Source organism: Pseudopipra pipra, chromosome 3 (genome assembly GCF_036250125.1).
Source record: "Pseudopipra pipra isolate bDixPip1 chromosome 3, bDixPip1.hap1, whole genome shotgun sequence".
NCBI classification, from domain to species: domain Eukaryota; kingdom Metazoa; phylum Chordata; class Aves; order Passeriformes; family Pipridae; genus Pseudopipra; species Pseudopipra pipra.
In genome coordinates, this window is record NC_087551.1 from 7,408,005 (window position 1) to 7,435,571 (window position 27,567).

Below are 27,567 nucleotides of genomic sequence, written 5' to 3' on the forward strand. Positions count from 1 at the left end.
TCACAGCACCTGAGGTAAGAGGAGAGAGGCAGGCTTTGTAGCCAAGCCCTCTTCCCCCTCCTTTTCTGCAGCGAAGCTGTAGAGGGGGGCTTTTTTCCCCCACTGCATTTAGGCTGGTGGGGGGTGGATTTTAAGGCTCAGCACTTGAGCAGAGCCAAGTGGACGGGCTGATAAATCAGCTCAGCGCTCGGGAGAAGAGTCCCAGGCGAAATTGGAGACGAGCCAAGAGCTCAGGAGCTGCCTGCCGAAGCTGACCAGGGGCAGCTGAGAACTGATGTGGAGGAATGAAGATTCCAGGATGTGGACGCTTGATAAGCTACGCTACACTACAGCAGCCTACGAACCGAGGTGAGACACTGAGAGGGAGAAATCACTACAGCAGAAGAGCAAGGACTCAAAGCTATCTTCTTGGACTTCATGAGGAGGAGAGACTAAAACAAACAACTAGAACTTGGTGAGAGGGGAGTGTTTAGGAGCCCAGAACACTCCCACGGCAGACTGTTACATATCAGCCTTAAAGGCTGCTCCTGGACTAAAGTCAAAGGAGGGGCTTGAAAGGACTGACTGATAGTAATGTAATATATATATATATATGTATATATATATATATATATATAGTTGCCTTTAGTTTGTATAGTATTTATTTGTGTAAATAAATGTATATACTTCCCCCTTCCCCTACAGAAGCCTCTGGCCTGAAAGTTTCTCTCCGGTGTTAGGATAAATTGTTGAGAAGGGGTGGGGAAAGCCTAAAAATTGGATTTTAGATTTCGAATGTGGCTCAAACTGCCACAGAAGAACACACAGTTCCCAGAATACTGTATCAGTAAAAGGTACAACTTATAGAATGTACGCTCTTTATTAGAAACTATATTTAAACATTTTCTCCATTTTTCACCTCCTACATCTCCAAAGCAGGATCAACTACATCTTAAACTTTTTTTCTTTCTGAGCTACAGAGTTTCCAGACATGGAAATCGGGAGAACCAAAATAGGTAGTTCATCCAGAGTTGAATTTTCCCATTAAAAGCCTGTTGTCCTTCTGTGCTACCTAACCAGAAATCTCTTACTGCAGTTTAAATGTACTGGTTTTTACCCATCTACCTTGACCATAGGGAACAAACTATTCCCTTCCTTTCTGCAGTAGCCTTTCATGTCTTGGGAGACTTTTATCCCCTCATAGTCTTCCCTTCTCTGCATACACAGGTCTGACTTTCCTGATAGATCGTATTTTAGAGATCTCTGTTCATTTCAGTATCTCTGCTCAGGAGATATGTAGACCCATTAGAATAACTCTGGCAGTGATTACTGCACACAGAATTGCAGGAGAAGCCTCGCAGCACCGAGAACAGCAGATATTGAAAGCAAAATGAGAATAGAATCCAGACTTTTTAAAGACTCTAGACTTTTTAAAGAGAATCAGGGAAAAAAGAATATTTATTTCCAATTCAAGTTTTCTTATAGCACTGTAGTCTCTCTGACAGGGCCATCAATTTTCAAGCATTTAACTTGCCAGCTGACTATATTTTATATGCGCTCTGTACAAAGCCAGATTAAAGTATTTATGTATCATGGCAAGAAGATTAGACCTTTATTATTGAATAATGTCAAACAAACTTCAGCACCTATTCATTTGCAAAATGTCTTGATGATTACAGTCATTACATATAGTGAGGTAGTCTCATAAAAATGTCACTTTTATAAATTTCTGAAATAGAAATCCACATCTAGGTCATAACATCTTTTCTGGTTACAAAAGTCTATTCTGCTTACGATATTGAAGTTAAATATAAAGCTACTTATTTTGTGGCAACTGAAAGAAAAAGATTTACAGCTAATTTACTCTCCTAAGCTAGAGGAGGTGCAAAGTGCCCAATCTTATCACATTTCAGAAGAGTGATCTATATAAGGAAGGACAAGTGGCAATATTCCCCTTTTCATTTCTACCGGGAGAAGATACAATATATTTCTTCTCCCAAGGACTAAAGAATGAAACCTGCAGAGGCTGCCTGGCAAACAGGCTTCATCAGTCAGCCTTTTTAAACTGCTCCACTCCCAACAGTTTAGTGTGTTCTCTCTCTCCTTGGACAGTCACGGAGGCATTTGCAAGAAACCACTCCCATCCTTTACTCATAAACTACGAAATATTCCTCCTATCACACCTTCCTCTTCCAGAGTCTTCACTGCAGTGCTCAACAGGGCTTAATCCTTAAAATTAAAACTACTGTATCATCTCATAAGGGTGTGCTGAACTACTCTCATCCCCAGTTTCTGTTCCTCACCCGAAAGCCTTCTCTAAACAGGGGTCAAGGACTTATTTTAGTCTTCTCTCTCTTCAAAAGAGGTCTAAAAAGCACATCTCTTCAGAAAGAGCTGGTCCTTCATGTTCCCAAAAAATCAGTATCATTTTTTTGTCTTGATCTGGACATAGAAAATCAGCAGTAACATTTGAAATTTTGAGGTTTGTTACTGAACAAAAATTATTGGGTTTTGTCCAAAATAATGAGCATTACTTAAATAGACTTCTTCCAACTGTAATATCTTCCTATAAAAGAAAGAGCTTCTAAAGACTCTGATTACTACTAGAAGGTGTGATACATGGTCGTCAGAGGCACACAGACAGCAGTATTAATAATTCCATAAAAACATGCTCCTGCAATAACATAATATTAATTCACGGCCACAGAATAAAAAAATACACCTGTTCAGTTGATGTGGGGCAAGCAGTGGACATTGTCTACCTGGAATTCTCCAAGACTTTTGACATGGCTTCCCATGGCCTGCTCCTAAAGGAATTGATGCATTATGATCTAGACAAGGGGTCTGTGTGGTGGGTGGGAACTGGCTGACAGGCTGCACCCAGAGGGGGGTGAGAAACAGCTCCTTCCACAACTGGCAACCTGTCTCGATTGGGGTCCCTTAGGGACCAACTTTGGGTCTGACATATCTTCTTAAATAACCTGTATGATGGGTTCAAGTGTATCCTGACAAAGTTTGACAAGGACACCAAACTGAATGGGGAAGTTGACACTTCAGAAGGGAGACCCAAACTGCAGGAAGACCTGGACAGGCTGGAATAGTGGGCTAACAAGAATCTTATGAAGTTCAACAAAGACAAATGTAAGGTATTGCACCTGGGAAAACATAATCCAGGATCTATTGGCTGGGAAGCAGCTCTATGGAGAGGGACCTGGGCATCTTGTAGACAGCAAGTACAATATGAGTAAATAGTGTGGCAAAGAAAGCAAAGAAACCCACGCTAGGTTGCATCAACAAGGGCAGAGATAAAGAAGTCATTATCCCACTCTACTCAGCACTTGTCAGGCCACAACTGAATACTGTGTTCAGCTTTGGTCTCTGCCACACAAAAAAGACGTGGACAGGCTGCAGAGGGTTCAGAGAAGGGCCACAAGGATGACCGAAGGACTGGGAAGCTGCCACGTGAGGAAAGGCTGAGAGAGCTGGTTTGTTGAGCCTTGAGAAGAAAAGGCTCAGGGAAGACCTTATAACCAGGTTCCAGTATTTAAAGTGTGGCTACAAAGAATATGGAAACTCCCCATTTACAAGGAGTCACGTGCAAAAGACCAGTGGTAATGGATACAAGTTACTCTTGGGAAGAATATGATTGAACACGAGAACAATCAGCAATTGAAATAATCACAGAATCACAGAATATGCCAAGTTGGAAGGGACCCACAAAGATCATTATCTCCCCAGAGGAGTGGTGGATTCCCCCACAATAGACATTTGTAAGGTTTGGCTGGACAGGGTAATGGGCCATCTTAACTGTGCTTTTGCCAAGACAGGTTGGACCAGATGATCCTTGAGGGCCTTTCAATCTGGTATTCTAAGATTCTAGGAAAATACAACTTACCGCATTTCCCATCATGGTGTAGGACTTCCCAGATCCAGTCTGTCCATATGCAAAAACACAGGCATTATAACCTTCAAAAGCAGATTTAAGCACATCCATACCAAGATTTTTGAAAACCTAAAAACAAATAAAGTTTTTTAAGTCAATGAAAGCTTGGGGAAAAAAAAATTGTCATCAGTCCAGCATGACAAATCTTTAACAATACCACAATACAATGGCAAACTCCAGTGATATTTACTATAGGAGAGGAAATTAATACTTCAAAGAAAATATTAAGTCTTACTACCAGATCTACTTTACAGCATTGCAGTAGTTTATTTTTTACTTCTTTTTCTGTCAGAGATCTACTTGCATTCCAAAGAACAAAAAAATGCTTTTTGTATAGCTCCAATTTCTTTCAGCAATCTCAGCCACTTCATTCACTTTCCCTTATTGTTAATACCTACTCACATTTTGTATCTTTGCCAACTCTCCATGTTCTGCAATTATGCAGTCCCTTCTCAAAAGGAAACATTTCAGTGATCCTGCCAGTTTCTTGTTTGTCTTTTTGGAGGACTTTGGTTGGTTGGTTTTGGTTTTTTGCTCTAATCAAGTATAAGAATGTGGCCTTCCTTGTATTTCCTTCCTAACTGGCTTTTACATACCAATACCTTTTAGGTTGGTAAACATGGAAACTCGATTTCTCTTTCATCAGCTAATCCCTTCTCTTTTGCCCTCAACATGTAAAAACTAGTAACAATCCCTCTTCCACATCCCATAATATGGGACTCTGTTCTCACCTATTAGATTCAGCTCTCACCAGGTGCCTTCACCACCTTCCTCTGCAATACTGGCTCCAATACCCCTTACAGATTCCTGACCTTTCATTATCATTACCCCTCCTTTTGAACCATACCCTTCCCTGGTCTGCTGAGCAAGGAGCAACACTCGGTGCAGCATTTCTCTCGCAATATAAGTCTGTGTCTCCTGACCTACACATGATTTTCAAGAACTCATAGATGCTTCACACAGTTTGGCTACTCATCTGCACTATGTGTGGTTTAAATTAGCCAAGGAGAACAAGCCATTATTAATAGTGAATTCCACACACACAGTATAATCACGCTGCCTCTCCCTGGAAAGAATGCTGGGTAATTTCCTTAATCACTAATCCTCAGTTGCAAACATGCCTTTGGAATACTTCACTTGACCTTCCCTTGAGCAAAGGACTTCAAATGCTGTAACCAGTTACACTTCTCAAAGAGAAAGAGTATAAAGATCAGCCAAAGCTCCTTTATTCTTTCCCCTCTTTTTCACTATACTCAAGTTGTTACCTCACCATTTGGACCAAGCTTTTATGCACTACTGTTTTGACTGAATTTTCCCTTTCAAAAATCTATGTATACCTTGCAAAGTGATTTGAGGTAGTACACAGGATAGTTACAGTCAATATTGTCCAAACACAAAGGTTTAACACACAGGTTACAAGAAAAGACACTGTTAGGATGGGACACTGGTTTGTCACAAAAGGGCAGTGAATGTCAAAATTCTATTTGTTTCTCTGTCAGGAACACAAACTAAGAAGCTTGATGGTAAATTGCCATCCCCATTTTAATTTTTGAATACTAAGGCATATTTTCCATCTACAAGGCACATTAATGGGGCATGTGCTATTAGACAGATTTTCATTTATTTTTCTGCCTTTCAAATGGAAAAGTCCAACAATCATGAAAAAAAGGCACCAGGCAACTGCATTACCAACAACCAAGATCAATTTGATTCCATGGCAAGATGAATATGAATGAAAGATGCCCTTCTCCTATGCCATTGGTGCAGTAAACTGGAAATTCTGCAGCAACTTGATAAGAGCTTAACTACAAAGTCTTTCAATTAAATATAAAATTAATAACACAAGAAAACAATAGCTTGCATAGCATTTGTTTAGGAACTGGACCTCTATGGTTTAAAAACTTTTATTTTCAATGTGCTGCACACATTGTAATTAAAGCAGTACTTGAACAACAATATTTATGTGGGTGCAAGAGAAGTTCACACTCTTGCCAGTAAGGATGAAGGAGATGGTCCAGGGTTGTGGGACACACTAACAGCAGCATATTGAACATGGACATCTAAGCCATGTTTAGGATTTATTGTTATCATCCTATCACTACTAATCAGCTTTAAAGAAATCATGGCTCAAGGCTGCTGCAGCCATCCCTATATGGGCATTTTAATTCATTTTTTTTCTATAGACTCCAGACTCAGACAAGTTATACTGGTCTTTCCTTAACCTGACCCCCTCTGAAACAGAGCCAAAATGGCACCAAAAGCAAAAACTTTGAAAAGGGAAATTTAATTTATCCCTTATATGTGGAAATTGGACATCAACACGGGATACAACTTGGATATCTATTTGTATGCATTCAATTTTCCTTTGCTGTTTTAACAAGAATTAACTCCATTGTTTCAAAGATTCTGGAAATAACTTGCATTGTAACAGCAAGAGCCAAACAACACAATGACTCTCTTCCTGGGCTTCCTCTAATGAGGTCTTGTCTAACATAGCTTTCTAGAAGTATCTAAAGGGAGGTAAAGAAACAGCTACCTAGAGGATCCAAGAATTAAATATCCATAAATCTAAGCCACAATTGCTGCTTAAGAAGAATTTCTGCCACCACTTTTACAATACATATTGCAGATTTTTGCAAATATGCATTGATATATGATTAAAACTATTTTTATGGAGACGTGCTCCTCCATATCAGAAAGAGTTTGAGAATATGCTGATCAGCTACCACTGAGAATTATGTGCATTTTCATGAAACTAAGTAATATTAAGCTGAGACACTCATCAATTTCTATGAGTTAACTTAAGGCAAATATTTGTTGTGTCTGTAGAACCACAAATAAAATCTCAAGCTTCAGGTAGAATCAAGGCAGAAAAATACAAGATCAAAGCTGTTTTAATTAGAATAAATAAATACCTCTCTGCATTGACTTAATGCATTTGCTAAAGTTCTAGCAAAGCCATATGGTCTGAAATGGCTGCTTAAAAACATTCACTAGAAACTTGGATTCCAATCATTGAATGCAAATACATTATTACTTCAATTTGCCACAGTGCTGAAGTAATCAGGATGTTCTAAATCAAGGCCCAAATAAAGGTATACTTCTTGATATTTCAGAAAATATAGAAAAAACGTGTTACTTAAAAGAACATCAACAAGAAATAACAATCCAAAAAGTTTAAGAATATACATGATCAAACGTTTGAATGAAATCAACTAATAGTTGGTGAAATAAGAAAGAAGCTTACAGAAAATAAGAGGACATACCACTATAAGTGATGGTTAATAGAGAAATTTCATGTATAAATTCCCTATCAATTATAGTCATGATATATATATAATGGCAAAGCTTGTCATTCTCCTAAATATTTAAAAATGGCTTCAGCTTATTGTTTCTTACGATTAGTTTTAAATGTGAGCCTTTTTAGGATTAGCCATTACAGTATCCCTGATTTCAGGGGTTACAGAACAGATGAAGTACATACCAAAAAGGTAGGTACCCAGCTGGCTTACAGGATATTCAGCAAACCCTTGCATTATTTTAAGGGGAAAGAAATACTCTTACTTGAAGCTTACAAGCACCAAAACCAAAAGAGAAGACAGCAATCACAAATCACTTGAATTTCCTTTAACAAATTTATTAGAGAACGTCAAACAGCAGAAAGGTTCAATGTTCACAAGAAATGAGAGGTCAGGGAGGGTCTGTCTGTTCATCTGAATAATTCCTATAGCTCTGAGTCTGATTTTCTCTTCTGAGTGTGCAGGAACAAAGACAGTTTTGTCCTTTCCCGAGCTGAATGCTCAAGGGAGGAGAAAAAAGAATCTCCTTCAACGTGTAGCAAGACTTTTGGACAAAAAGAAAAAACCACTTCAATCAGATAAGAAGAAAGTTTCTGTCTAAGTGAATTAAAGATATATGCTTGTTTCTCAAAAGTGATTTTTTTCTAAAAAGTTTTTCAAAACCAAATTCAGTGCTCCGAGATGTTTTCTAACTTGACCTTACAAGACAAATCAGACAAGAGAACTTGAAAGAAGGCATTTAGTCTGCTGGATTAGAAAACACAGCACTTACATTGTTAGATAAGTTAAAAAAAATAGTAAACAAAGCGAACTTCAAACTCTCAGGTACGTAAGGAATTTCTAAATTACACAAGAAGCACTTTTAATGGAAAGAAGTTTCATGGAATGATTTCAAGCCAAAGAAAAGGGAAAGGAAAAAGATCAATTATTAACATTCAGAAATCCTACCATTTCTTGACAAACAAAGCTGGGACTTTTACTGTCTGCTGAGAAATAGGAAAAATCATAGGTAAATGTCTTCGTTCTTTCTCGCCCTGTGTCTCCAGTAGCACCCTCTGGTACCTATTAAAAAAAGAAAAAAGAGCTGGTACAATACATGCTGATGAAGTAATTAAAAACATTTGACAATAAATTATCAGAATGTAAATTTAACATGAGGCTATACACATTTAGAAATTTATGATGACAGGTCAGACTATTATTCCAACAGCACTGATATAATTAGCAACAGATATGCCCTTCAGCAAGAAGGATAGTCAAGTCACAAAACAGCACAGCAGGAATAATTTGTGTTTTAGCTTTCTGCTCCAACCACCACAGTACATTTTTGTCACAATACTCAAATTCAGTTAAATGAATCCCATATATGACATTATTACAATCAGGGATTATCCTAAATATATAATTTACAGGAGCCAGAGAGACCTTTGCACTGTGAACAGCACTTCAAGGTGGAGTCATAATTAAAATGGTGTTACACACCTGCAGCTCAAGACATGACAGCTGGTACTACACTTCTGCAATACTACACTGTGATCCAAATCAATCTGAACAAACTACACACTGAAACTCGTACACAGTGAAATTTCTTTTCAGGTATTTGTCACTGGAAACTATCTTGCAAAAACCAATTTGCTGTGTGACTTCTCTTGCTGAGAGTATATTGTTAAAATATACCATCAAAATGTTAGATCAAGTGATGGGTACTTTGGGTTTGGCTCATTTCCACAGGAATTCCAGAAGACTTTTTCTACATGAAGCAAAGGTTTAATAGCTATCAGGCACATACCTCTTCTGTTGTTGGCTTTCATCTTCCAAATCAATAATGACCAGAGTGATAAACCTTTGAAAAACTGATGAGATACAGACTGTAGGGTGGTTTTCAAACAACCACAGTGCAGCAAGTTAACAGTGTAACCTGTCTCCCTGAAAGATTGTTTTCATTGTCATCACCATCATGGTTGGGCTTCGCGAACGAAGATTTGGGAAGGGCTCTACCCACATTTGTTACAAGCACGCTGGTGGCTAAAAAGGCCAATACGAGATAGGCATGACCGGTTGCAAAAGGCACAGCAGAAGGACTCCTTAGATGGTGTATTCAGCAAGGTACGATTCTTTCTGCGTTGTCTTTTCTCCTCAAGAGTGACCCTGCGTGCTTTCTCAAAGGAAGCAGCAGCGTTATAGATGATGTGTCTCCAGGCCTCCCGACTGGAGGCCAGAGTAGACCAGTTATGATGATCAATATGGCCAAGGGTGAGATGTTGTTTCAGGGAGTCCTTGTATCTTTTCTTTGGGGCTCCTCTCTTGCAGCAGCCGGTGGCAAGTTCACCACAAAGCAAGATCTTAGGGAGGTGGTGGTTGGTCCTTCATCCTGGAGACGTGCCCTGCCCATCACAGCTGTGTTCTCAGCAACATGGCCTCAATACTTGTGACTGCTGCTTGTTCTAGAACAGATGTATTGGTCACATAGTCTGACCAGTGGATGTTTAGGATTGTACGGAGGCAGCGTTGATGGAAGCGTTCCAGGAGTCGCAGGTGGTGGCGGCAGATGACCCATGATTCAGATCCATATAAGAGTAGACAGCACTATGGCTCTGTAAACTCTGAACTTTGTACTTTTCTTCAGGTGTTTATTTCGCCAAAGAAAGATTGTTTTAACACTGTATTTTAAAACCTAAGAGCTGTTCTCCACAGTGCAGTAAGCACCATTGCTTTGTCCAGTCATATTTTGGCAGCTACTCAGTTAAAACTTCCTTTTTTTAAATTATGTTTACTCACCTTTAAGTTTGTGATTGTTGTTTTATTTTTTTCCATCGAAATAATAAACTTTGCATTGAGGTCTTTCTCCCTGAAAAAATAAAATAAAAAAAAAAGACTTGAGCATGTTAAATAAAACACCACAGTCATATTTCCACCCATGAGGTTGCTTGCCACAGTCACTTATCAAATGAATTCACTTTTTATTGCATTTTTTAATTGCTGTGACCAATGTTTACTTATTCCTATAGCATATATTTGAAGTGTTTGGGCTTGCCTCCAAGTACCTTCATTTAGAAACAGAGCAGAAGCTTGGGGAAACCTGCTTCAGAAATTGAACTCTGCAAGTCAATTAAGTGGTTTGTTCTTAATTTGAGGTACCCTGATCCAAAGCCCAGTGAAGTCAATTAGGTGGCTCTAAGGAAGGGCAAAACAGAACACTACAAGATAAGCCCCAGTCTCTCACCATCATTCCAGTAGCAGCAGTTCCCACTTTCCCATACAGTCTAAGGAAGAGGGACTAAAGTTTAAAAACACAAAAGCCTAGTATTTTAAAACCCTCTTACAAATAAGGTACCAAACGTATTTTTTGAGCTGTGATGCATCATGGCAGTGCAGAGGAGAAGCTCTGCTACCAACAGAGTGTTGGTAGCAGGTTTGTTGCTTCCCAGGGCACAAAGATTCCATGGAGAAAAAAATCCAGTTCTGCAGCAGCGTTTTCACGTACTTGAATCTATTTCACATCATCTGTTTCTGACTGTTTTCAAAACTATCACAAAAAATTGTAAGCTCAGTGTCAAAAAACAGCACATTCCAACCTGCTTTCTGGAAATCGGATTTCGTTATCCCTACTCATAAGAGCAATACAGGCTGCTCCTGAATGACAACCGTGAGCAAAACACCTCCTGTGCTAATAAAAACATGCACATGGAAGAAAGAGCCAGAAGAGGAAGATACACAGCACACAAAACTTCACTCCCCAAATGCCAACAGACACACCTGTCCCAAAACCATCTGCCAAGTCACCTAACAAACTGGTGTGGCTCACTGGAGCAGAGGAAAGCACCAAAAAAAACAAAAGCATTTTATTTATCAAAAAACTATAAAAAAATTTAAAGCAATTTAATGCTTTACCGTATCACACAATATCTCAACAAATACTAGATAATCACTTGTACCAGCCCAAATTTCAAAAAAGAAACTTCTTCCCACTAACAGGAGATCCAAGTTCAGGAATTTAGCGTGACATTTCCTTCCTCATGGCGCACTAGATCACCCAACTCTGTGTTCCTACAGTTGACAGCCATCCTCTGTTGATATTAAATTTTTTTCAATAGTAAAGAAAAGCAAAGCCCATTTTAAAATCTAAATTAATGAATAAAGATTAGGCAAATAAAAGCGCCTAATTAAATATCAACACATTAAGTTATTTTCTAAGCTAATAAAAGATATAACTGTAATAATTACAGCATTAATTATAAAACTGAATTTAGATCTACCAGAGAAAAATTTGAGGCATGCCTTGTGATTATTAGATCTACATTTAAGATACTGAAATACCAAAATACAGCAACAGATAATAAATAGGGAAATGGAGAAGTTTCCAATGGTGTTTTTTTTGTAGGAAACAGATTTTGGCATTGCAATAATGCAGCCTGTGGATGGCTGCCATTCATCCTGCTTCTTCCAGAGTCTCTGCCTGTCTGTAGGTATTTGCTCAGCAGAAATGTAATAAGTAATCTGCCCAATTAAATTGTCAGTCTTACTATGAAAATCTGTTTCAAATATAAACTGTAACCTGCTTCCTCTAGGAAGCTTAAAAGGACTCTAGGCAGGAAGAAGTTTGGCCAGAATTATTGCTTTTTAATCTTGATTTCTTCATGCTTGAGGTGTGCAAAGTATGTCAGTGCTTTCTTTCCCAGACCAAGCCAGTTCTCCATATTACTCATCTAAAGCTACTCAATAATGGAAGACTGATACAAAATGTTTCATGTCCAACACCCACATACGAACTACACAAAATTCTGAGAAGTCTACAGTAATAAATTTTGTGATAACACTGATAATATTAATAAACATTATTAAAGAATAAGGATTTCAAAGTAAAAAAAAAAAAGGCCTTGTAAAGCACTAGCCAATAATACAGTTCACGAACAGAATTTTGCATTTTTGTAGGAGAAGGGATAGGGAGAGGACAATTTAATACAGGAATACTATGAACAGAATCAATAAGCCAACCAGAGAGAAGTGACAAAAAATTAACAGGAAACAAATGCTAAAGCATCATTTTAATATGAGACAGCTGAGTATAATTTATTGTACACATAAAAGAGTTTGAGAGCATCCCATAAAAAACAATTGCTTGCATGATGCCAGTTATTTCCAGGCACTCATTTAATGCAGCTCAGAGGGGCCAAATCGCTTTCAAAAAGTTTTGATTACAAGTTCCACCCTAATTAAAGGTTCAGGCTGTAAACAGCTGTATTGCAGTGTTGGGTAACCTTCTGAGAACCTTCACTGTTGGGAGAACCCTCCAGCACCAGCTGCTCCTCCAGCATCCACAGGGACCACCAGCCCTCATCCAGAGACCAGCCCCAGCCACTAAGCCAAATCTCTGCCCCTACAAATTCTAGCCCTATCACAAAGCAACATAAAGGGTCCAGCTGCCAAAGATAGTTCACAATTAATGCTTTGATGATTTAAGAAATCCTGCTTCCCCCCAAGCCCAATCTGCTCACACAGCAGCACTGAGAGCTGGCCTCCTGGCTCTTCTCCCTGCTGTTTCACACACCATGTGGAGTTCCTGAATCACAAGGGAAGGAAACCTGTAACCCGTGATCCCATGGCCCTTAACCAAATGACAAAGTGATCATGCGGGCAAGTTTCTTGGCACAGACACCAGGAAATGTATCAGTCTAGTGCTGTTATTAACTCCACTATTGCTCAATTCAGCTACTCATCCATTCATTGCAAGATGAAAAGAGGAAAGGTAAAAAAACAGAGAAAAAACCCCCAGAAAAACCACTTCAGATAATCCTGACACTTTAATATAAAACAATGCTAATGTTAGGACCAAGATAAGATTAAAAGAACTAGTATCCTTGTCTTGTAACTGACTTGCTAAATGGCTTACTTGGGCCAAGTTTTAATAATTTCCTCACAAGAGGCACATGGGTTGCGAAGAACTGCTTCGAACTGAAGATGATCCAGCAGCTGTAGCAGCTCCATGGAAAAAGCTCCAACAGAGATACCTCTATGTCAAGTTTCTTTCTTTCCTTCCCTTATATTCCCTGCTTATTTTGAGGACAAAGACCAGAGCAGTTTTTGCATCTCCATAGGCATCTAATTGAAATCATACCATAGACAGCCAAATATTAGCAGTATCTCCAGATTTCAAAGCAACTTTCAATGGCCCTTGTTCACTAAGTCACTTACCCACCCCAAGACTTTTTGAAGATACTCCTACAGAAAGAAGGGAGAAAAGCATGGAAAAACCACTGTGACCTCAAATATAAATCAACAAGGGAAGCTTTACAGAAAGCTCTATTACTGACATGCAAAATCTGTTTGGTCTTTTTCCAAGTTTATCTTTAAGTTCCTTCCTTTAAGGTCTTTCAATGGAAAGTTCAGTTATTTAAACAGAGCTTCTTTTATGAACCCTTTCAGTATTATTCAGACATTAGAGCATTTATGATAGCTAAACCATTAAATATTCATGATATTATGATTTCTATTAAATTGACATTATGGGAATCAGTTGTGATCACCTGTTAAACTCTGAGAAGATAATAGAAAGAACAAGATGTGTTTCATCCAGGGTGTGGGAAGGGAAAACCAAAAAGGACCAGGCAGAAACTGCCAGTTTTCCCAAATATTGTTTCAAAAGATCACTTCAGCAAACCTCCAAGGCTGCACAGCCAAGGTCACTGACACTACCTGAGCTGCCTGCAGAGCACCTCTGTGTCAAAACAGAAAGAGGGTCTGTAAAATATACTCTTGGAAATTCACTTAACTGTAGACATTTAAAGAAAAATCTACTGGAAGAGGATTATATTGAAGCAGACGTGTGATTTTCTTTCTCAACCACTCTAAAACATGGTCTGACTGTTCATAAAAGCAACTCACGCTCAAAGGTTTTTCTTTTCAGCAAAGTGCCTCCTACTTCTTATGTTCACATTTTAGACACAATGTTATATATTTCCTGTTCTATCACTCTGCTTGTTCACTACCCAGGTGTACTTCTGGGGTCACAAAGTGAAAGAATGAAGGTTGCTTAATGACCAGGAGAATTCAAGCTAAATTTAACTGAAAAACAAGCACAAAGCGTGGTACAGAAAGAACCCTGCATTTTCTAGTAGCTGGATAACATAGTAACTGTATATTTGCCCTCATGTCCCACTGAATTACACAGACCAAGAACACTCTCCTTTGTCTGAGTGACTCTTAAGAGGGGAACATCAATACAACCGTACACTTTAAAAGGTCAAGCAAAACCCCTCCTACACAAGAAATTCTTTGTTACTTTCTGTAACTACAGGAAAAGTAATATTGTTGCAATATGAAGTATCACACAATTTCTCTTTCCCATCCAGAGGTTTTTGTTTGGTTTTGGAGGGGTTTTTAACTTCTGCTATGCTTACTAAATTATTTTGCAAAAAGTACATTTTTAAAGAATGTGTTTCTATATCTAAATGCAGTTAAAAACATAAATCTGGTGGTCTGCAAATAAAATATCTTCAACACTCTTTATGTTAATTTTTTCCATAACCATCAGTAACAAGTAGTTTCAATGTAATGTTGGCTGAGACTAAAACCAGAACAAGTCAAGCAATCTCATCTAATCCCAAAATTCTGAGAATCCACTGTGGTTTGAGTTACTGGTATAAAACTCACAGTTGTCTCCATGGCAGGGCAATAGCCCAGCATATCCTGAGCTCAAAGTGACCCCACAGAGCTGACTGATATGGCTACAAGCCCATAATTAAATGGCTGAAGCCATGTTTACACCAATGTAGTGTAGAGCTTAACATTGTAAAACTACACATTGTACCCACAACAAGTGCAATCACATGTCCTTTAGTCTCAGTTTGAAGGGAATCCTAGATGGATCCAGTGTTGGCTGATAAGGGCTGCAGCCTCCCCCTCAGCCAAGAGGCCTCTGCAGACTCTTTGACAACTGCCTGTTGCCTCTGACTGAACATCTTCATTATCTTCCAGACCTCTCCCAAGCTGTCAAATCCGTCTGACATGGGCCAACAGCCTCAAAAGCTCGGGATTAGCCAGGGCTGGCTGACAGATGGGCTGCGCTGGCTCTCTGGTTTCACCTCACTTGCAGCCAGACAAGAAGAGAGCACATGAAACTCCTGGGGACTGAAGTTAAAAGAAACTGCTTCCCATGGATCAGATTGTGTTTGTGTCTCATTAAGAGACAAACTGTGCACCTATTTGGTACTTTAAAAGAGAATTTTGTCATAAAGCACGTTTTATGTGGGCATAAGGTTTTCTGTGATCAAGGGAATCTTAATCATTTGCTACTGCAGATTTATTATGACACCCACATTCCCTTCTGTGATGCCAGTTTAAAAAAAAAATTGGCAAATTTTGCAAATAATTAAAAGACAGAGTTCTGCTAGTCCCAGGATTTTCTCCACAGTGCAGCTGAAACCAGAACAATAAATCCAGTGACAGAGAATGCAGATACAGGGGAAATCCTGTACATCTTATGAAACAGAAATAATCCCTAAGTTTATATACTAGTACACACATATTAGTTCTTGTATGAAGGACAGCCTAGATTAAATGCCTTTTGCCATAAGAATAAATTTTACCAACCACACTGGAAGCCAGCAGTTTAATCTACAGCAGTAAGGCTCTCCCAGAAAATTAATATACAGGTGTCCTTGTGCTGTCTTCTGTCAAATGATATCCAGCTTCTTTGGGAAAACTATGCACACTCACAGTAACAAATACAGATTGGTGACTATATTAAATCATGTACCTGACCTACTTTTAAAATTTGTATTTTTAATAATATTATAGATAGCTTCACCTCCCAATAACTCAGATCATGTCAGGTGGGTAGCCACATAAGCAAATTTTTAAATCAGCAACAGCTAACTTAAAGTTACTGTATCCACACATGCCATGGTCACTGATCTCCTAATAACCTGGAAAAGATTTCATGTTCAATTTGCAGACTACCTCAACAGCGACTTTCCTGCTGTGCCTGCCTACTGACCAGGCTCAGCAATGGTCTTACCAGCAGGAACTAGTCCTGCATAACAAAGTTTAAGACAGCCACACACGAACCCCCTTCTTACACATTTGTGATGCTACCCTTTAGGAAAATATAGCAAATGCCCATCTTTGGCAGAAGTGTCATAAAATATAACCTCAGACACAACCAAGTTGATATGAACGACACCCTGGAACTGTGTTGTAACTATTATAACACTATGAAGTTTATCCTGCATTTCAATCCACATGATATTTTGTTCTTAATATGTTGTTTCTTCCAATTTGTTCTTTTATCCCTGCTACTCTAAGTTATAAAGACAGTATTGACTTAACCCCTTGTGTACAGCAAAGCATGATTCAAAGAAACCACACTGTCTCCCTCAGTGCCCTTCTTTTTTGGGGCAGGAAATCCTCAATTTAGAAATTCATGAAAAAAAAAAAATTGTGCCCGACCTCATGGATATTTTAGACCCTCAAATAATCCATAAGGCTGTTCATATGTCGTTCTTTTCCTCTACTGAGACACACAGAAGTAATCTGGAATGAAAAGTGACTTCAGTTATCTGAAGTACAAATATCTCTCAATGTATAAGCATACAGAAAAATGATGGGTGTACTTCAAGTTTCTGCATCTCACTATTGCTTTGTATTCACAATATAAACTCTTTGGAGAAGAATCTTCATAAAGTCAATATTTGAAGTGTCTGACTCTTCAACAGTAAGAACTTCAGCCTATCAGCAATTAAGATGCCAAGTGCCATGTACGTGCTCTTTCTGTTAGATACCTCTGAAAAGCCCTCTCTCAGTAAATAACCCTGCCTTTGTACTCACAGCTACTGCAAAATAGAGGACTTTGCTCTTCAATTCAGTCAGCTGTTCTTACCAACAATACCTGCCTTTCAGACACTAAGACTTCTAAGAGTCTTCAAGTCCAAGAGCTCAGTCAGGTTAAAACAGCTGAGTGCTAATCCCATTTATTTCAAAACTGGTCTTAATTTCAAATAAACAAAGCCTGAGAAACAAACTGACTCACCTTTCTCTCGCTTCACTGCATCAGGAAAGCTACAATTCAGAGACACTCATTCCTTCTGTTGGTTTCAGGGAGCATGGTTTGAATGTATTTTACTGTTCATCATTTCAGTGATCTAACACGCATAGGTAACCTGGCAACGTGTCTGATAATACTGACATAAGTTAACTGGGAAATGCTATTCTAAAACTACGGGTTTAAGTCCAAAATGCTTAAGACCATAATGTTTTGGGTATTACAAACTGCAAATGAGGCCAGGTTAATTGCATTGCCCCATATATGTCCACACTGCCACTGTGCTCTGGCCCTGCTGGCACTGGAAGGTCTTTGTTCTTCAGCACCAGGGAGGGGGACAGATGAAACAAGGTAGTGATTGTGACAAATCCCACTGCCTCGAAAAATTTTTGAAGCATTTGCATTAAAGTACTGAAAAGGCCAGAAAAATAAGCACATGTAAGCAGAGGCTGTATTTGGGCTTCCTGACCTCTGATGGTTTATGCAAGATTAACTCTTCAGTTCATGGGAACCCAGTATTTGGCTGGAACTCCTTGGAGCTACTTCTGCAGCAAGTCTGCTCCAGTTTTGCTGCTCACCAACACAAGGATAAAGCTCTGCACTTGGGACTATCCCTCCTAATCCATCTTCCTTGATACAAGTAAAGAGCAAGATCCCATTGTAAAGATCCCATTTATTCTCTCTCCTGTGTACAAAGCTGCGCAAAAACCACTGCAGAGGAGGTTGGAGGTAGAATGCCAAGCACAGGAGCTGCTTAGAAGCCAGCCAGGTCTAGTCTCACCTTCCCATTCAAGCAAGATCATTTCCTGTAACGACTTTCTTAAAAGGAATTATCTCTACCCAACTGCCCAGGCTTTCATTCCTCTCAGGAGACTCTTCCACAACCTGCACTATCTCATTAGCAGTAATTCCTTAGATACTGTTTAAGCTGATCCATTATTAGCTTCATTCCATTACTCTTGAGATATTATGAAGGAGCCATAACTAAGTATTTAATTCCTCTTTTCAACATTTAAGCCCTGCAAATACTTCTAGATTTGCATCTCCTAATCTATTCCAGTAGTCATAACACAGAGTACACATGTAGCTCGATATTCTTTGAATCAATGACTGCCATAATTTTTGTTGATCCTTTCCCACATAATTCAGATAATGAGGTTCCAGAAACAGAATTTTATGAGATATTGACTCAGGGACTTGTTGGGGAAGCATCAACCACAGCTTCAGTGGCTCTGCAATGTATTTGCAAACAAGAACTGCACTGAGATTGTAGCACGCTCCTAAATTCAAATCCATCATTTCTAAGTAGAAAAGCTTCAAAGATTAACCACAGAGCGAAAGGGCATAGAAAGCAGAGGAAAACAAGCCACTGATGTTCAAAGACCGCGTACTTTAGCACAGGTGAGAAACTCTAGAGAAACAAACCACTGGGGAGTGATGACATTCTCTAGTGCTTGTACCCCTAAGTTTTAGCTCAGCACTTCAGCACTGCTGAAATTTGCTATTGTGGAAAAGTCTAAGGAGAATACAACAAGTTTTTCTAGAATATCCTGACCTGTACAATCCAAATTCCCAGCCAACTCTCATCCTTGCTGATGGCTTCTCTATTTAACTTTAACTTCTTATTTTAGCAAAGGCCACTCTCCTCAGACCCTGCTCCTTCACGCAGCTGTCCAGTTCTGCATTTTACCACCCCTTAGCAAACACAGACCACTTGCAACTTAACCTCTTCAGGAGAGCAGCTGTTCTGCCTTACATTTGCAATGTTCTCCTTAAACTCCTGGGTAAAAGAACTCTGGCATTTCCCCATCTCCTGACTGCTGCTTCTTCCATTCCTACATAAATAGGACTGAACTATTTATCTACTCCTTTTTACTCTTAGACCAAAAAAAGCTTTAAAACTTTAAAATCAAGTCTCCTTGCTACTATATTGATTATCAGTTTCTGTTACCTCTTACGTTTGCCTCTGACAACCAAGACTTTTCTGTAAGCCCACTAAGCTCTTCTCAATTTTTTTTTCTTTTTTAGTCCTTACAAGCTTGAGCCAATGCTCTGCTGTGAGCAAGCTGCTGCTTCTACTTCATTTGCTTCAACAGGAGGTTCTCCAGCCTTTTCTCATCTTTTAGTGGTCTGCTTACAGCCTTATAACACAGCTTATTACATCCCTTTCTCAAATATATGATCCGTGTAGATACCATTTAGAGGAGCCTCACAATACTCAGCACCTCTTCTTCCCAGCAAACACTGCTACCTCAATTCCATCTTCACCCCAGAACTACAGACAGAAATAACAGCCATAAACTACCATCTCTGAGACTTTTATAACCCTTGAGGATATTTTTACCTAATCACAGCTGTTGAGGTCATCATTTATTGTTGATACCTGAGCTTGAAGAACACACGTTCTTGCCACGGCAGATGTCAAATACTGCCAAAACCAGGGACCAGCAGCCCCTGCAGAGCAGGGACAGCTGCATGTCCTACCCACCCCCCTTTTCTCTCAAGTCCTACATCTTAAACACATGACTATACAACAATCATTTCATTTCACCTATAAGGAACCACAGGTCAGATTCTACACTTCTAACTCACAACTGAACAAGTACTAGGTAGTGACTATTAAGGAGAGATAACGTGTGCATTGTCATGCTGATGCTCACTCCTCTGGCCTCCCCTAGAGCAGAGGACCTGTCCTGAGAAGGTGTGCATGACCATACTGTAGAACAACACTCTTCCTACTGTTCATTCCTTTTGAAGAGGTGAGAGATAATAAACAGAAAATAAAAGCTTTTTTTAATGTACCCTACAAAACTAAGAACACTTCTACTTTCAGACTTCAAAGTTCTCTTACTATCACCTCTACATGACCCTAGGACTTGGACCAGAGTCTACACTGTTACACATTGACCCAACGTTAACAACAGAAGTCGCACACTGGTGAAGGTCCTTATACATACATATATACATAGCTTCCTTTCAGAGGGAGAATTGCATCTACTTTGACCACTTTTCCAAAGGGAAAAATCTGTCAGAGGTCATTAAATGGGTTCAGGGTTTTTGGACACCAAACATGGCAAGGTCAAAAAGCCACACTCAGAACAGTTAGTTCACCTTGCCAACTCAGCATGAAAGTAGATTTTTATTGGAGTCAGACTCACCCACATATAAAAGCAGAGACGAGAGAGATGTACATTCACCTCAGGCACACCAGAGTCTCACACTATCTACAGATCTTTCAACTTCTTTTTATAGAAGTTGTATATGATTATAAATCAAATCACAAGGACCATTACTAAAATGGAATCTCAAACAGCATAAGAAACAGCAAACTCAGCCTGCTGATAAACAGCTTATCCTCATTGGTACAGTAGTTCAGAAAGTGACAGTATTGCAACACTGGCGGTATTTAAGCTCTGAGTTATGTTTCTGGGATCACTCTGGACGTCTCTTAAGGGCAACAACCAGCAATCACCACTCAGAAACAGACGCAGCAAAAATTTCACCATGCACTTCAGAGCCAAACGTGATATTTAGCTGAGTGTCCTTGCTTGTAATCACTCCATCTTTTCTCTCTTTACCTGTATTACATTGATGTTATACACATTTTGTCAAAACACTCTATAAATTCATGAAAATGAAAAATATACACAGTAACTTGTACTTTAGACACTGCAATTTATCACAAGAAACCAATTCTTTCTCTCTTCCCTGCATTGAAAACTCTGTATTTCCATGCATGTTTTCTGCTCCTCAATTGTAAAAAGCAGGAATAGTTAATTATAAATTCCATACTCCCAATAAGTCCTTACCTAAATCATTTGTAAACATGTAAAATGAAAATTAAAGATTTCAGCTGGCTCTTCACTGTTTACTTGTTTATCTCTTTTTGCTGCTACAAAAACACTCCAGTCACATGCTCCCTGTAAAATGAAGCAGCTCCTTTTATATCCTTTGCACTGGTATATTAATTTGAGCAGTTGAAAACTCTGCTATTGATACTAAGGCCTGGATTGTGCAAGCAGTTATTTTTAAATATAATAAAATGTTGGTCCTAAATTTCCCAAGGTACTCTGACTCCAGCTCTGCTCAGAGAGGAGTTGCTTAGACTCACATGCATAACCAAGAGGTGTAATAATGTAAATCCAGAAGGGCCTGCCTCACATCTAATGAATAATCACACAGAATGCATTTGTGGATTAAAGTATCAGCATCAGCATGGCTTTTAATCCATACAAACCCCAGAGTCACAAAAAACCCTTCTCCAAGAAATAAAATGTATTTTCTCTGTCTCCCCACTATCCAACATAAAAGCTGTTAATCTTCAGGCAGTCATTGTGAATGACCACACAGAGCACTACAGCCTCTGACAGGCACTTCTGCCATCCCCATTGGTCACTTCTTTTCAGAGAGCAAATCCAAGGAGTGTGTGCATGCAGAAGTAAAAATTGATCATTTAAAGATGAAATCAAATTGCAGTTTCTATTTCATTATATTGGAAATAAGAACAGAGCTGTGAAAAAGTCTACACAGCTTATTTATTTAAATACATTTATTTTAAAACACTGAGAGCACTGGGTAAGTCAGGGGAGAACTTCCTGCAGTGCAAACCCACATTCTGACATCAGCGACATCTCTGCAGGTAAGAACAGCACATGGCTCTTGTTTAGTTTGTTCAGCTAGTTAAATACAGTAGTTAGCTTAAGCAGTTACAAGAAACAGATGAAAAGGGTTAAAAATCATAAAAAGCTTGCTCTCCTCTGTTACTTCATGAATTAAAAGCCAAACAGAACAGAGCTATCAGGTGTAAGAAATTGAGAGGCACAAGAATTAGCAACAGTATTTGCAGGAATCAAGTTGATATTTCCTTTATTAAATACCGAAACATGTTTTTCTTAATTAGCATATTTTAGATGGTTTTATTTAACAAAGAAAGGAAGTGTAAAAGCGGCTTTCTGGAACACTACTTGAATCCTAGTTCTCATGCAATGAAAATGTGACATGAAACGAAAGCAAGAAAATATTACCCCCTTTCTTCTTAAAAGACTCCAAACAGACAAACATAAAGCAATGCATTTATTTGAACTGTGCAGATGAAATGCACAATACAAAACACAGAAACAGAATCAGGTAAGGCTTAAAAGCATCCCAAATATCTCACACTATGCGGGAGACAGCAACTAGTAACCAGGAACCCAAAGTCATCTGTTCAGTATGTGAACAGAAAAGGGACTCAAAGCTGATTACACTTCTCTATAATCCCATCATTTTGCCCAGGAAATGGCCTTTCTGAGGAAGGACAGGATCTTGATGAGAAACTACATTTGGCAGGACTAGACATGGGATTCTTCAGTCAAGTCCTCCAAAGTATAAGAAAACGAATGCTTCTAGTGACTGTGTTGGAAAATGAACCTTAGAAGTAATGGTGTCCAAAGCCATTACCTTGCCACAGCAAAATACATAAACCACCCAACCTCACCTCCCTGCAGATTTCTATCCAATGAGGAAAAGCAAGGCTTCCTCCAGCTGGCAGGGTTTTTATCACTTTACAGAAACATATAGCTATAAGCACTGACTGAAAGGCTGTCATGGCAATTCAGTATTGAATGAGGGAAACCAAAGGGCAGATGGAGACTCATAAGGAACTGAACTTCCAAAGCTTACTCTCACTTAGTTTCTAAGCAGTAGATGTAAATCCATCAGACACACTTTTATTATGTTATGCAGACATAGTCAAAAGACTGTAGAGTAACCTCCATGTAACACAATTTGAGATGTTCACTGCTCTAAGAAGAACGGTCGAGAGCTCTGACAACAGCACTGAAATGAAAAAATTCCTTCCAGGTCAAGTCAGAGAAGGAAAAGACTAAAAATAAGTCACGGCAGAAGAAACAAGAATACTAAAATTTGTCATCTAAGCAATGGAACAGCAAGTAAGCCTTAAATAACAACCCTCTCCCCACCACGATTCATTCCAAAAACCATGTTCATGACTTATTACACAATTAGCAGTGCTATGACACCACACAGTGCAACTGCTCCATAATGCAAGAGTCTTACCAATAACCATTCATTAACTGTGTCTTCTCTAATTAAAAATGACTCATGAAATAAGCTGCATTATATGATTAAGCTTTGAACAAACCAAAGCAAATTTAACTGAATTAAATTTAACTCTATACAGTATCTTGTTAACAATTTTGAAAATAAGTGCTGGAGAATGAACACCTGGCTGTAAAGTTCTTTGAAAGGGCAGAAAGGCCTTTGCTCTGGAAAATGCTCCAGGGACCCAAAAAGGTGAAGGGAGCACAGCTGAGAGAAGATACAGGTACAAGGGAACACCTGCCATGGTGACCCTACCTTGGCAGAGGAGTGGACTAGATGATCTCCAGAGGTCCTTCCAACCCTAACAATTCTGTGATTCTGTGAAACCAATATAAGCAAAATATAATTTCTGCTCCTGGGTTATGGGTCACTACACCTTCACTAGTGCAAGAGGAAAGGCAATTGGATCCCCTAAGGCTTAAGATCTCAGTTTTACAAAACACAGCACAAGTCCAGCACTGACTGAAGAGGAGGAAGACCACCAAGCCCAGCACTGGGTCCCACACCAAACAGCCACTGTGCCCCTGAAAAAATCAAGACTTACAAGTAACATCCCATGGCACCGAATTCAGCTTCCTGATAATGTTTCATAAACATCAAACAACATCCCATAAAGAGCAAGGTTTTGGCAACTTGAAGTGGAAGGCTCTTCACAGTTGGCATGGTCAGACACTTACCAGTTTTCAGAGCAAGCTTATTCACAGCCACCTTGCTGCCACACAACTATGACAGAGACCATTTTCTTGGTTTGTCCCTTGGACAACACCAGAACTCTGTCTGCCCTGCTCTTAGGCTTGTACTCTTCCATCATATGACAAACCATTTTCATCATTTTCTAGGCATTCTCTGATCCAGCCCCATCCAAGTTACCCTCCCGCGTGCAATACAGATGTCATTGTCCGATATTCCCTCACCACAACACTTCCAAAGTTCCACTCACACGCTTTCAGTCAGTGTTTCCACTGCCTATCACCATCACCAGCCCTTTTCTCCTCTGCTATGTGCTCTCCATTTCCCTCCCTTCTGTCCCTTAGCAGATCACAGTTATAGTCCAAAACCGAAACTTCTACAAAACACTGCACATAACAAATCTTATTAATACTTAAAAGACCCGTGCTACCTGTTGTCAAAGGAAAAGTGAAGTGTGTATACAGAATAATTTTAAAAAATTTTAAGAACCATATGGTTAGACCCGGGGGAGAGAGCAGGGGCAAGCAGGAGGATGCGACACGATTATTCACCAACTCTGATCCCCAGCCAACTGCCTAAACTACTTTAAACCAACCTGCAATATTTTCCCCTTCCTACCTACCTTCATCAACTTTATTTTAGTAAGACTTGTCTCTCCCTCACTGAAAACAAGATACTGACTGACTTTCAGAACTTGGTAAATAGTATTTTTTAAACACCTCAGTTAGACCCAGTGGGAGGAACAGTGGAAGCCTCATTGGCTGCCTGTGCTTTAAACCACTTTTCTTTTGAATTGGCTACCTCACTTCAGAATGAGGGAAGAAGTAAGAGCACTGCCAGCAGAATCTGACAGTTTTCTACATACGGTTCTTAAATTATATAATTGACTCTATCGTGCACAATATGCACTTATTTCATGAAAGAAAACTGTTTATTCCCCAGACACATCTGAGGAAGTGGGTGATGAACTCCTGCCCATACAGCAAATGGGGCAGACTGCCAATTTTAGATATATATACTTATGTACTTTGAGCATAATATATCTATATATAGATATAGATATATACATATATAATATAAATATATAATACAACATATCTACATGTTTTTTATTAATGGCTCCAAATGAACTGGGCAACAATCGCTCTCTCAAGCGGGTAGAAGGGGCTGCTGTTTGTAAATGATGTTTCACATTTCAGAAGCCTCGCAGTACACCCTTGGCAGCTCCTTCTTCCCAATCTTCAACAAAGTAACTTTTCCGTCCTTACAGAGGGATCAGACAACCTAGCGCTTCAGACCGTGACAGATCGAACTTCCCAGGCAAAGCCCCGCGCCGCGGGCGAACCACTTCCCAGCCTGCCGGGAAGGAGACGCGCTCTCAGCGCCGGGAGCCCCGGAACTCCCGGCGGAGCTCCCGCAGTGCTGTCACCGCTCGCACCCCCTGCGAGCGGCACCGGCTGCGGAGCGGGGCCGGTCGGGGGGGGTCCCCTCACTCACCTGCGGTTCATGGGCCGTACTCGCACGGCCACCTTCACCGAGGCCATGGCTCATCCCCGCCGGCCCGGCCTGGCCCGCGCTGTCCGTCCCCGCCGCGCCCCGCCCGCCCCGGGCCGAGCCAGGCCGCCCTATCCTGGGCTGTGTCGCTATGGCAACCACCGCCCTGCCCAGGGGGGACGGCGGCCGCGCACGGACAAACAACGCGCCACGCATTCGGCTTCCCGGGCGGGGCGCGGGAGAGAGGGAGGAGAAGGAGCAGGAGGAGGAGGAGGAGGAGGAGGAAGGCTGAGAAGTTTTGAGAGAAGGGGAATGGGGTTAGCGATAGATACGGCGTGTGGGCCTGTAGGAGCTTCTCCATAGGGTCGTCCACCGCAGTATATTTATTGGAGGGGGCGTATGTGCCTATAATACCTATATATACATAAATATATTCATATATACACATATATCACAGAATCCATAAGGCTGGAAAAGACCTCTGAGATCATCGAGTCCAACCTACGACCCAACACCACCATGTCAACTAGACCATGGCTCCAAAGTGCCACGTCCAGTCTTTCCTTAAACACCTCCAGGGACAGTGACTCCACCATCTCCCTGGGCAGCCCATTCCAGTGTCTAATCACCCTTTCTGCGAAGAAATTCCTGCTGATGTCCAACCTAAACCTCCCCTGGCGCAGCTTAAGACTCTGTCCTCTAGTCCTGTCACGGGTTCCCCAGCGAGAAGAGGCTGATCCCCAGCTGGCTACAGCCTCCTCTCAGGGAGCCACCTGGCTATATGTACATATATGTATATATACACATATAAAAATGTGTATATATATATAAAAATATATCTATATGTGTATATATATATCACATCTTTTATATATATAATATAGAGAGATATATTTTATACCCTAAACACATATATACACATATATGTATATAGTGTGTGTGTGTATATATATATATGCCCACCTCTGCAGATGTATAACTACCCATTATACATAGAGGGAAATCTATATTTAGAGTTATAGATAGGGGTATCTATATATACACACCTATATATATCCCTATATGCACTCCTATATATCTCTCCCTCTGTATATACACACCCCTGTACATAGAGACACACACAATATATACATAATATATATTTATATCTAAATACATGTATATGAGGGGAGAGAGATATCTATGTAGATATATAGGTATAGATATCTATATCTGTAGATAGAGACACAGAGATATATATCTCTAGATATATATTTTTTGCCTTTTGACAAGGGCACAGAGTGACAGGACAAGGGGAAATGGCTTCAAACTGAGAGAGGGCAGGGTTAGATTAGACATGGGGAAAAAATTCTTCACTGGGAGGGGGGGGTGAGGCACTGGTACAGGTTGCCCAGAGAAGCTGTGGATGCTCCATCCCTGGAAATGTTCAAGACCGGGCTTTGAGCAACCTGGTCTAGTGAAAGGTGTCCCTGCCCATGGCAGTGGGGTTGGAATGAGATGATCTTTAAGGTCCCTTCCAACCCAAACCATTCTGATTCTATGAAATAATAAATATTTTTATTTGTTTGCAGTTGCCAATGCCTGGAAACTACACCCAGCATAGAGGCACCATTTAAAACACCGTATAAACATAGTTTAATTCAAGTCACTGAAGTGTTACCAGCTTGAAGCCAAAAAAAAAAAAAACAGTTGCCAAGACAGAAGATTTCAGACCCAAATACCTCAACTTTAGCAGTGACTCCTACTGACAATTTATTGTTTCCAAAACAAGGAAGGAGTAAAGAAGTGGAGGTGACAGTAAAATCATCAGCTGATGAGCAATTAGCATCGATGGCAAGTGGGATCATGTAGATGAATGAGCTGACCTGGGAAAAGGGGGAGAGAAGTGGAGGGAAAGTGAGAGATAGAAGGACCCCACGTTTACACCCCAGAGGTGTTGGGGGAAGCACCAGGATCAGAGAAACACAGACAAGACAGAAGAAATTTGGAGGATAATTGACTGCTGGAGGTGGTCAAAGGGG

The 27,567-nt window shown here is 40.0% G+C and overlaps 1 protein-coding gene across 9 annotated transcripts in view; it reads right to left on the reverse strand.

Annotated features, from left to right (window-relative positions):
* Nucleotides 1–25,717, reverse strand: part of KIF16B (kinesin family member 16B) — a 143,103-nt gene extending 117,386 nt beyond the window's left edge. For 6 of the 9 annotated variants that reach the window (XM_064647584.1, XM_064647583.1, XM_064647582.1 and 3 more), the window contains exons 1-4: nucleotides 12,717–12,787; nucleotides 10,000–10,069; nucleotides 8,170–8,283; nucleotides 3,875–3,991 (exon numbers count right to left, since the gene is read on the reverse strand). In XM_064647584.1, coding sequence (XP_064503654.1) covers nucleotides 3,875–3,991; nucleotides 8,170–8,283; nucleotides 10,000–10,069; nucleotides 12,717–12,772 — 357 coding nt within the window. In that variant the 5' untranslated portion in view covers nucleotides 12,773–12,787. Of the gene's footprint in view, nucleotides 1–3,874; nucleotides 3,992–8,169; nucleotides 8,284–9,999; nucleotides 10,070–12,716; nucleotides 12,788–16,668; nucleotides 16,693–25,549 lie in introns of those variants that run through there. The other 3 variants (XM_064647585.1, XM_064647577.1, XM_064647578.1) reach the window with 3 other exon arrangements.
* Between the last annotated feature and the right edge of the window lie 1,850 nt (nucleotides 25,718–27,567).